The 12,297-nt window shown below is 40.1% G+C and overlaps 1 protein-coding gene across 2 annotated transcripts in view; it reads right to left on the bottom strand.

Annotated features, from left to right (window-relative positions):
* Positions 1-10,954, bottom strand: part of RNF17 (ring finger protein 17) — a 111,986-nt gene extending 101,032 nt beyond the window's left edge. For both annotated transcript variants that reach the window (XM_062195398.1, XM_062195399.1), the window contains exons 1-3: positions 10,831-10,954; positions 7,414-7,508; positions 1,070-1,161 (exon numbers count right to left, since the gene is read on the bottom strand). In XM_062195398.1, the coding sequence (XP_062051382.1) occupies positions 1,070-1,161; positions 7,414-7,508; positions 10,831-10,954 (311 nt within the window). The remainder of the gene's footprint in view (positions 1-1,069; positions 1,162-7,413; positions 7,509-10,830) is intronic.
* Positions 10,955-12,297: the final 1,343 nt, after the last annotated feature.

Raw genomic sequence — 12,297 nt, 5'->3', positions numbered from 1 at the left:
TTTCAATCCTATTAGATATTACATGTATCTAGATAAGAATACAATTTGATAATAATAATAAATGTAAACTTGGGTAAGACTGAAATATGACTTCAGAAAAACTATACAAAATGTAAAAATACTGTGTTTCTTCATCTAACATTTATTGCACCTTTATTCTTATGTCCCACACCAGGGACACAGAAGAATAAACTGTGGCCCATGCCCTTAGAGAGGCTTTTAGACTAGCGGGGGAGACATGTGAACAATTAAGTGAATAACAAGTAATATAGTCTTTAGTTTGGTTGTTTTTAAACCTTTTACTAATTCAAAAGAACATTTATTAATAGAAGTATGTATTTGTGTCAACTCCCACAGAAGAACGGAAAAATTAAGAGAATCCCAAAATTACTATTTTTCCTTCTCTAAATCACTTTTCAAACCACTTCTTAGGTAAGAGTTTGGCATAGTGGTTAAGACGGTACTTGCAATGTTCACACCCCCTATCAGAGTGCCTGAGTTTGAGTCCTGGATCTACCCCCAATCCCAGGTTCCTGCTAATATCCATGTTGGGAAGTAGCAGGTGTTGACTCAAGTACTTTGGACCCTACACACCACATGGGAGACCTGGATTTAGTTCCAGGCTCCTGGCTTTGGCAGTTACAGCCATTTGGGGAGTGAACTGGCAGCTGGGAGCTCTCTCTGGGTCTGTTTGTTTCTCTCTGCATTTCAAAGAAGTAAAATACTTAAAAAAAAAAGCTTAACATTTCTTCCCAAAGTTCTCCACACTGTATTTGTAACTGCTCTTAAGAATCAACTGAAAATTTTTCTTCTATAACTCCTTCTCATCCAGCACCAAGAATTATTGTACTATCAACCTTTTTTGCCTGATGTAGTAACCTTGTTTTCTCCACTTTAAGTAAAAACTAATGCTGCTTCTTCAGGAGCTGGAGTCTCCATTTTGCTAACAGTTAACATACAATATGAACTTACAGAAACAGCACTCTATAAACACAGATCTAAAAATGACATTCTATAATTGAAAATTATTTCAGAAATACATGGAAGTTTAAGTATACACATAACATACATTTTAGGTTGCAATTTTCCCATTAAAGAATCTCCTTTAATACATTCATCTATTGGGTAGTGTCCTTGTTTCATATTTATAGTTGTAGCAACCTAAGTACAAAATATTAAAAAAGAAAAAAAAGCACAAAGTCATTCAATAAATTCCCATTATCCAGAAACCAAACAACCATGTAAATGTGTTTCACTGGCAGCTAAAATTAATAATAAACATAAGGATCCTGAAACACCCTTTAAATCAAGGGAAAGCTGTACGTACATAATGCTTTTTACCCTGTTTAGATTTTTTGAAAAGCATCAGTGATTTGGCAACTACTAATTGACAATTCAAATAACTAAAATATGTCATTCTACAATCCTAAAAGACTACTTGCAACATTGCAAAAATTTAAACATTTTACAACATTCAAAATTGTAAAATAGTAATAATTTAACAAGAGAAATATAAACTATAAAAGAGTTTGTTGGAGGTCATAAAAAAAATTGAATAAATGGGCATCATGCCAGGTTCCCAAAGACAAAGCCTTAACATCCTAAAATTCACCTAACATAAAATTAATACAATTCTGAAGTTCATACAGAAAGATACATTGTATAATGACCAAAAAAAAAAAACCCACTTTAACATGATTCAGTATATTTATCGATTTACCCCATAAGACTATCATAAAGCTCTGTAATAAAACATTATGATACTGGTAAAATAAATGAATAGAATAAGGTTTTGAAACGAATCTACCTATCTATGGGAACTTAATATAAAATACAGGTGGAATAAAGATTATAAATGGAAGGAGGATTATAAATAGTGTGGAAAGTCAGCTTATCATTCTGAATAAAGTTATACATTCATTTTATATAAAATACATTATAAAAAGACTACATGCCTTTAAATACACAATTAATAAAATATCTGTGTATCTTCCAATCCAGCTTTCTGCTATGGCCTGGGATAGCAGTGGAGGATGGTCCAAGTCCTTGGGCCCCTGCACCTGTGTGGGAGACCTGGAAGAAACTCCTGGCTTTGGATTGGGGCAGCTCCGGCCGTTGCGGCCAATTGGGGAGTGAACCATCGGATGGAAGACCTCTCTCTCTCTGTCTCTCCTCTTTCTATGTAACTCTGACTCTCAAGTAAAACAAACTAATCTTCAAAAAAAAAAAAACCCACAAAATATCTGTGAATATATAATGTTGAGATAGGAAGATCTGCTGTATAGTCAAAGAAAATCTAGAAGCTATGAACCAATAAGCTAAATTTAATAAAATCAAAAGTGAAAGACTGAGAAAATAGCTTCACAGGAGAAAGTTAATAACTTCTCACATATTCTTACAAGTCAGAAAAAAGACAAAAGGAAAACAGGTGAAGTTTGAGATCTGTCAATATACTCAAATGTATGAAAAATTGCTCAATTTCATGGTTAGAGAGGGAACTGCAATTAAAAACAGTTCTTGATATCAAACTGCCAAGCACTAAAATAAATGACAAATCTAAACACGGATTTTTTTGGATCTAGAAATTATAGACCTTGCTAATAGGATTTTTTTTGGGGGGTGGGGGTGGATTTGAGAAATTGCACAAAATTATAGAGAAAAAATTTGAAAATCACCTAAATGTTTCACAGTAAAGAGTTAAGAAAATTACAGCACTTATGTACAATGGTTTATTATGCAGTTATTAATGTAGACAACTTTCATGAATTAGGTAAATGTTGCTTTGCTGCTTAGAGAAATAAAGCAGACTACTAAAAGTTACATTCTCCCATTATGTAAATGTACATCTTCTTAGGGAAAAGGGTATTCTTTCAAGGTTTTAAACATGATATACCAAAGTTAGCCACGTGTCATGAGTTTATGGAAAAAGTATTACTTTTAACATATCATACTGGGCCAAATAATATTTTTAAGGACAACCCAGTAAAAAAAAGTATTTATATATTTATTTTTAAAGAATTATTTTATTTATTTGAAAGAGTTAGAGGTAGAGCCAGAGAGAGAGAAAGGTCTTCCATTCTGATGGTTCACTCCCCAAATGACCGCAACAGCCAGACCTGAGCTGATCTGAAGCCAGGAGCTTCTTCCAGGTCTCTCACATGGGTGCAGGGGCCCAAGGACTTGGGCCATTTTCTACTGCTTTCCCAGGCCATAGCAGAGAGCTGGATCGAAAGAGGAGCAGCCGAGACTTGAACCGGCGTCCATATGGGATGCTGGCACTTTAACCCACTGCGCCACAGAGCCAGCCCCTCAAAATTAATTTTTTAAATTTATTTTTTGACAGGCAGAGTGGACAGCGAGAGAGACAAAGAGAAAAGATCTTCCTTTACCGTTGGTTCACCCTCCAATGGCTGCTGCGGCCGGCGCACCGCGCTGATCCGAAGGCAGGAGCCAGGTGCTTCTCCTGGTCTCCCATGGGGTGCAGGGCCCAAGGACTTGGGCCACAGCAGAGAGCGGGCCTGGAAGAGGGGCAACCGGGACAGAATCCGGCGCCCCGACCGAAACTAGAACCTGGGGCGCCGGCGCCGCAGGCAGAGGATTAGCCTATTGAGCAACGGCGCTGGCCAATTTCTTGTAAATCTCCTTGTTAATTTCCTTTTGGTTTGGTTAATTAAGAAGTTGATCTTACTACTGGTAGATCTATTACAGGGCCTTTCTTCCAGAGAGTTCAAGAAAAGAAAAAAGGTTTTTTTTAAGACTTCAGTTAAAACCATATGTTCTTTCTTCCTTTCTTTTTTAAAGATTTATTTGAAAGGTAGAGTTACAGAGAGAGAAAAGGAAAGACAAAGACATCTTCCATTTGCTGGTTTACTCCCCAAATGACCACAAAGGCCAGGGCTGGGCCAGGCTAAAGCCAGGAGCTTCATCTGTGTTCTTCACATGGGTACAGGGGCCCAAGCACTTGAGCTATCCTCTGTGCATTAGCAGGGAGCTGGACAGGAAGTAGAACAACTGAGACTTGTACTGGTGCCCATATGGGATGCTGCAGGCCATGGTTTTAACCTGGTGCACCATGGCACTGGCCCCAAAACCATTTATTCTTATAACTCATTATAGTAAGAGTTTTCTTCTTCCCCCATTGCCTATCATTTAAATTTTATTTATAGTGGTGTTTTTTTGTTGCTTATAAATGAAAAAAATGTGGTCAAATTTAACAAGTATTGCTCTTTTTCTGTCTCCTGATCTCTGTCTCTAGATCTCTCTCCTATGCTCTCCTTCTCCCTCTTTTCCTCCTTCGCCCCTTCCCTCCTGTCTGTCGGGTTTCCCCCAATAAGCATTTTCCCTTAAAAAAAAAAAAATAGCAAGTATTTCTTCTATGGTTTCTGACTTCAATGATATATTTAACAAGGCTTCTTTATCCAAGATTATACAGTTATTTCTACTTTCTTCTGGTTGACAATTGAATGTGTCTAGTCACATGAGATTTTAGTATATGTTAAATTTTTTTTTTTAATTTATTTGACAGAGTTAGACAGTGAGAGAGAGACAGAGAAAGGTCTTCCTTCTGTTGGTTCACCCCCCAAAACCGCTAACGGCTGGAGCTGTGCCGATCCGAAGCCAGGAGCTAGGTGCTTCCTCCTGATCTCCCATGTGGGTGCAAGGGCCCATCTCCACTGCCCTCCTGGGCCACAGCAGAGAGCAAAACTGGAAGAGGAGCAACCGGGACTAGAACCTGGCGCCAATATGGGATGCCGGCGGCGGAGGATTAACCAAGTGAGCCATGGCGCTGGCCCAGTATATATTAATTATCTAGTTGCTGGTGATTTATTCTTTCCTTATAGCCTGATATATTTTGTACTCAAGTCCAAAAGATCAATGTCATTATTTCTAAAATAGTAGCTAAGTGTGATCCTATTCTTGAATAAAATATTTTGCTATGCAAAATTAGAAAATGATCACTAATCATTACTATCAATCAAAAGCAGAGAAAGTATGTTACTAGGAACCATACAAACATGAAAAATCATTTTAGGCTTAAGTTTGAAGTAGACAGCATTATCTAGGCCTTCAATATTATAGGCATATTATAAATGTAAGTCTAATGTGATTATCTAGAAAATTTTAGAGCATATACAACATTCAAAAGTAATAAACTATATTCCCTAAATAATCTATCAATTCAAACTTTCCACTACTTAAAACTAGGTTCTTCTATTTTCTCTATACCTTTTTTTTTTCTTCACAGGCAGAGTTAGATAGTGAGAGAGAGAGACAGAGAGAAAGGTCTTCCTTCCATTGGTTCACACCCCAAATGGCTGCTGCAGACGGGGCGCTGTGCTGATCCGAAGGCAGGAGCCAGGTGCTTCTCCTGGTCTCCCATGCGGGTGCAGGGCCCAAGGACTTGGGCCATCCTCCACTGCCTTCCTGGGCCACAGCAGAGAGCTGGACTGGCAGAGGAGCAACCGGGACAGAACCAGCACCCCAACTGGGACTAGAACCCGGAGTGCTGGCGCCACAGGCAGAAGATTAACCTAGTGAGCTGTGGCGCCGGCCTTCTCTATACCTTATTCCACATAAATATTAGGTGCTAGTAAAATAGAAACTTAAAAAAGAGTGGTGACAAGTTTAGGAAGGTTTCTTGAAGGACTCCTTTAAATAGGGATTAGCTCACCAGTGTATCTGAAAGATCTCAATATAGTCACTGGACAATTATCTGGGCTAATGGGGTGGGACAAGGTATATAGGACAGGTCACATATCTCCCAAAGTAAGAGTCAAAACTAGTCAAGATGATACAAAATAGATTTGTCATAACCCTAAAATCAAAGTCATTATTTGTGAACACATTGTAAGTGTTCTTGTAGATATTACCCAAAATCCTAAATACAATTCAAGTACAATGACTTAAGGCCATTAAGCATAACATCACTTTCCCCCAAAAGCAAAAAATTACTGCTAAAAATACATTTGATATCAATATTAGACTAGGATGGACACAGGCAGGGTCACTTCCAGTCACCTGATCCTTTCCTTTTCCTTCACTCACCATCAGATTGAATGCGTCAGGGATCTACCACAACCACAAGAGGGGACTCCCTTTGTCTTAACAACAGAGCCGGCCACAACTGTGGAATCTCAGGTCAAAAAGGGATACCCACAATAGAGGGTATGACTTGTAAAACATAAAATTCTAAAATAAGACAGCTTTTAATATGTACATCTTTGTTATAATTCAAACTTTCATAAGTTACAATACATATATGTATAGTTTATCATCTTTAAACTGAAACCAGTTAATCCACATGTAAATAATGAAGGAATGTGTTAATGGTCTGTAAGCTTAGAGAGAACTTCTATATGACCCAGATTTGGTTCTTACAGTCAGGTGAGCTGACAGAGCAAGAACACAACAAGTAGGACTTGTGCCTGTCAACTGTCTGCCTCACTGCAACAGAAAACATGGACACAAATCATCATCTGGTTTCTCCAGGAGAGGTGATAAGAATTGACAGATTAAGATATTTTTCTGGGAACATACTACTACATAAATTGAATTACCCTTGTATGTGTAGAAAATAGAAAGGATGTCCAGTAAAATTTATTTTAAATCTTTAATTTGTTCTCTTTTTAATGAGTTGACAGATTTTAGTCCTAGTATAATTGTTCTATTTTTAGGTATTTCTGCAGTAAATATTAATTTTGGCAGCTGTTTGGCTTCCCTACCTTTTCATAGTATGACCTTTCTATAAATTTAATGACACTCAGGGTCTGCACTGTGGCTTAGCAGGTAAAGCTGCCAGCTGCAAAGCCAACATCCCATACAGGCAGGCATTGGTTTGCATCCTGGCTGCTCCACTTCAGATCCAGCTCCCTGCTAATGGCCTAGGAAAAGCAGAGGAAGATGGCCCAAGTGATTGGGCCTCTGCACCCATGTGGGAGACCAGAAGAAGCTCCTGGCTCAGCCCTGATATCGTGGTCATCTGGGGAGTGAACCAACAGATGGAAGATTCTCTCTCTCCCTCTCTCTCCATCTCTGTAGCTTTGACTTTCAAATAAATAAATCTTAAAAAAATAAAAATAAAATTTGATGACACTCAAAGGTTGAGGGACAGGGAGAGTTTGAAATTTTCTTGTGTGATACTGGTGTGAACAAACATTATAAGGTTTAGAAAGGAATATGCTCCATTAAAATAAATTTTCTATCTATGTCTCCAGTGAAAATATGTAGGCAATAAATGCATGATTTTAGTCTTTATTTTTCTTCACTTTGAACGGATGTAAAATGGAAAATTTTTTCAGCAGCAAAAAACAAAGTTGTTAGTTTCCAACTGTAAGTTTGCTTTTTCTCTTAACATTCTTACTTTTAACATTAGGCTATGATATATTAAATCTAAAAAAAAATCATAAAACTTACCTCACAACCAGGGCACATAATTGTGCTGAATTCTTCAGTTATTAATAAGCATAGTTCACAAAAAGTGTGACCACACTGAAGTTCGTGGTGGCGACCTGTTGATGAAATTCTATTATGAATTCAACTTTCCACAATGTATAGAATGGCAGTATCAAAGAGAAAAATCTAAAGAGGATTCTCTTGTGCAGAAAAAATACCTAGTTGAGTTAGAAATTAATGGCTTATGATACAAAATTCACTAGAAACTACACAGCTCAGAAGAGGGAGAAAAAAAAATTAGAACTATATAATAAAATGCTTATATTAATCCAGATAACTATTTTATATATTCTAAAACTTTGAGCTTACCATATCTTCTAGAGTGTTCAGATATATTTCAGTTTTTCTTTGTAAATACTACAACCAAGAAACTGGGAATGCTATAGCCAAAGTGCTAAGAAAACACCTTGTTCATTTGAGTAACTAAATCATAAATCGGTCTCTACCAATTCTGTTTCCAAGCCCAGTGTTCTTTCTATTGAACCATACTGCCCTCTACTAGTTTATACTTCACATTGTTTAAGATTTATTTATTTGAAAGGTAAGAGAGGCAGAGAGAGGCGGGGGGGGGGGGGTAGGTCTTCCAAGTGCTGTTCACTCCCAAAATGGCTGCAAAGGCTGGGGCTGGAATGTCCTGAAGCCAGGAGCTTAAAGCTCCTTCCAGGTCTCCCATGTGAGTGCAGGGGCCCAAGCATTTGGGCCATCTTCTATTGCTTTCCCAGGCCATAGCAAAGAGCTGGATGGGAAGTAGAGCAGCTGGGTCTCGAACTGGTGCCCATGTGGGGTGCTGGCACTTCAGAAGGCAGCTTTACCTGCTATGCCACAGTGCTGGCCCCTATAATTCCCAAAGTTGGAGTCAGTGAGGGTTGAAATGAGACATTGGTAAGATTGCTCTTACAATAATATATAGCACTGGAAAGGACAGAAGCTACGACAGCAGCCAGGTGCTACTACTGTCATACACACAACCTACCTAAAGGTCATCTATACAGGAACAGGCAGTTAACAGAGCCGGTAAGACGCCGGCATGCTACACTGGAGTATCTAAGTTCCATTTCTGGCTCTGGCTCCCGACTCCAGCTTCCTGCCAATGTAGGAGGCAGCAGTCTTGGCTCAAGTAATTGGGTTCCTGCCACCCATATGGGAGACCAAATACTCTTTCTGTTGTGTCTCTCTCTCAAACGAATAACAAATTCTTTTGTAAAGCTAATTTTCACAACCTAGCATTTACAAAAGGGAATACTATAGTCTTGATTGAAAACCTAATATTAAGATTTAAGTCCTTTAAGTAGAATCTGAAGTTTAATATCAACAATATATTTGTTTCAGCTAGACTGTTTTTTTAAAAAAATATTCTGAAGGCAGACCGGTAGAGAAGGAGAGCCAGAGAGAGAGAGAGAGAGCATGAATCTTCCCCTGTGTTTTTAGGTTCGCTCTCCAAATACTGGCAACAGCTGAGGCTGGGCCAGGCCAGATTGAAACCAGGAGCCAGGAATTCCATGTCTCTCACATGGGTGCCAGGAACCCAAGTACTTGGGCTTACATCTGCTGTCTCCCAGGTGCATTAATAGGAAGCTGGATTGGAAGTGGAGAAGGGACTTCATTTCAGGTATGCTGATATGGGATGTGGGCATCTCAAGTAGCAGCTGAATCCACTGTGCTACAATGCTACCCCAAAAGGTTATGTAAAAAAACCTTTTTTGGGGGGCAAGAAAATAAGTAAAAAGAGAAAAATATACCAGATTAAAAATCAGTTGTCTTTTGCTATCAAAAAGATTTGCTCTAGTTGAATTTAAATAATTGTATTAATTTTTAAGAAACTTCACAATTCTTCAGCTGCCTGATATATCTGAAATTTGCATACAACTACTATAAATTTTAAAGTCCTACATAAATCCCAGAGATATCACCAAAGAAGTAAAAACTCAACTTTTTAAATAAAATTTCTGATATTGTATACATCAAAAAATCCTGTGGTGCATAACAAAGCACTTTCACAGTTCTAAATGAGTAATCTTTTCAATTGAGTATTTCTAAGCATTGCAATACAAATGTATGGAAGCACCATTAAGATTTAAAAAAAAAATTTTTTTTTTTATAAAGAGAGCTTCCAATTGCTGGTTTACTTCCCAAATGTTTGCATTTGAAGCTGGGAACTCAATCCTGGTTTTTCACACGTGGGGCAGGATCCCAATCACTTGAGCCATTACCTCTGCCTCTCAGGTTCTGCATTAGCAGACAATGAATTTGGGAAGGAGGCATCTTCACCAGACTAAATGCCAGCCCCAGAACCACTGATTTTAAAGGGTTGTGTGCTTTGTAATTCTTATTTAATTCAAATACAATTTTCTATGTAGCAGCAGTAATTAAAACCACAAGTAGGAGAACTGACTTTCCACTGAAAACACAACTTTCTGTACAAAGGTTCGTATGTCCTGAAAGAAGTCTATTCCGAAAGATCAGGGAAAACTGATCAAATGATTTTCACTTTGAGAATATAAACATTCAACAGTTTCACCAAGTGATGACTTTCTCAGTAGCTCCAAGAGCTGAGGTCAACAATCCATCCCTGCCTGAAACACAGTGCTCAAAGGAAAGTTCTATTAAAATAATTTGAACCTGAGTTCACTTGAGTAGATGAAAAATGCATTGTATTTCTCGATGTATAGACCAAAACAAAAACAAAAAATACCCCCACAAAACTAAAAATGACAAGCTGCACAAAAGGAACCATTCTAAACTGTGCTTTAACCCAAATTAAATCAAACAAAACTCCACCATTTTTTGTTTTAATCCAGCAATTTTAAATGGTAATCTATTTGTTACTCCAGCAAAAAAAAACCCTACGCCCCCCAACCCCCCCCCCAAATTGTTTCATTCCTTGTTGACCCCAAGACAATAAGCTAAATTTCTGTATCTACTCTTCCATTTTAATTTTTGACTGTCAAGAAAGGAGGCGTAAGTTCTTAAGTTCTTTCCCACAAAAGGGTAACTGCAGTTAATAACAAGGAACTATTATTTGAAAAGAGCTATTAGGATTTTGAATGCTCTTAACATCAGCAAATGTGGGACGTTTACGAACCGGTGCCCACGAGCCCGCTTCCCGTGAAGGCGGAAAGAAGCCACCACGCCTACTTGGCGGGAGGGTGAGAAGGCCTGAAGGGGCGGGAAGCCACCCCAGCGGACCCCAGCGTTTGTCCGAGGACCTCTTGGGGTGGGCTGTGACTGTCAGCAGGCCTGAGAGGCCGTTTTCCGGCCACCTGGCGGCAGCTGAGGGGAAGCCCTTCCCCCGCCCCCAGCCCTCACCCAGGCCTTGCTCCCGGCATACGTGGGCTGCCAGCCTAGGGCGGGATGCAGTGCATCTTTCAGGCTCCTCACCGGAAATTACACTTCTTCCACACTGTGTGCACTGGATTTCGGCGGCATCCCAAGGCCAACTCTTCCTCCCCACCTGCCGATAGGAGGTCAGGGCGAGCCGAGCCGTCGAGGCCTCTGCCGCCATCTTTGCCTTCTTCGAGAAGTGAGGCTGGTGCCACGTGCCAGTCCCAGAAGCCCTTGTGGCTGCGACCAATCACCTGAGGCCAGTAGCTGTAGCTAGCCAATCAGTGTTCCTGGAGAGTAGAGCCCGCCCTGAGGTTGCCTGTGGGCGGTGCTGTGGCGCGCGTGGGGCTGTTTTCGGTTTTATCCAGGTCTCTGTTCCTAGGAGGCGGTCTTGGGGTGGGGAAAGGTCGTTTACCTATCAGCTCTCTACTCAAAGCGTCACCACCTTACACTTTTAGTTAACTCAAATTCAAGTTCCAGGATTATAAAACTTACATTGTGGAGGACTTCTCAAGCGGCAAACAACACTCAGTACTGAAGTAATCTCCCTTTCCCATTCTTCATCCTGGCCAGAAACCCTAAACCTGTCAGCCAGGGACGTTAAGGACTTGCTCAGCTGTGGTGGAGGCGCACATCAGTAGCTGCCATTGAGATGAAAGTCAATTAACTTCAAGATAACAGGTGATGCTCTTTACTACATTACTAACCGTTGCTGAGCCTAATGATACACTGCCGCTGTGTGCTAGATGTGGCTGGGGATGTTAAGAATTTATAACTAGGCACCAGTGCTTAGGCTTAGTGGATGGGGCCCTGGCCTGCGGTGCTGGCATCCCATGTAGGCTCTCCAGTTTGAGTCCTGGCTGCTCCACTTCCCATCCGCTCTCTGCTGTGGCCTGAGAAGGCAGGAAAGGATGGCCCAAATCCTTGGGCCTTTGCACCTGCATGGGAGACCTGGAAGAAGCTCCTAGCTTCGGATCAGCTCAGCTGCGGCTGTTGCAGCCTAACGGGGAGTGAATCAACTGATGGAAGACCTCTCTGTGGCTCTGCCTTTCAAATGAATGAATTAACTATTTAAAAAAAAAAAAGTATAACCAACAGGCTTCTTGCGTAAGTGCCTCAAACAGTGATTCTGCTAAAGGAGCTTGTGTTAAGTGCCAGGCACATGTAACAGGCAGCAAGAATTAACTATAGGCCAACAAGAGGAAGTCACTGTGGTGTACAGTGGTGTGAAGACTTCCTAGAAGACATACGGTTCACACCAGACCTTAAAATTTGGGTGGTACTTGTAGGAATAAACAAGAAATGAGGCATGGGTGGGGAGACACATAAGCAACGGGAGGTAGATGGGAGAGGCGGTGGCCTCTTCAGAATTTAGCATATATGCCATTTATTGGGGGTGTTAGCTTTCTGGAGAAATATGTTGGGGAAGAATTTTGGAACCTTGATTGTTGGACTGAGGAATTTGGACTTTATCCTTTAGAGTACAAGGGAAAGGTCTGTGAGAGAGGAATGAAGTAATCTGGC

This window comes from Lepus europaeus, chromosome 6, assembly GCF_033115175.1.
Source record: "Lepus europaeus isolate LE1 chromosome 6, mLepTim1.pri, whole genome shotgun sequence".
Taxonomy (NCBI): domain Eukaryota; kingdom Metazoa; phylum Chordata; class Mammalia; order Lagomorpha; family Leporidae; genus Lepus; species Lepus europaeus.
Note: the sequence above shows the minus strand (reverse complement) of the source record. Positions and strands in the feature narration are given on the sequence as shown.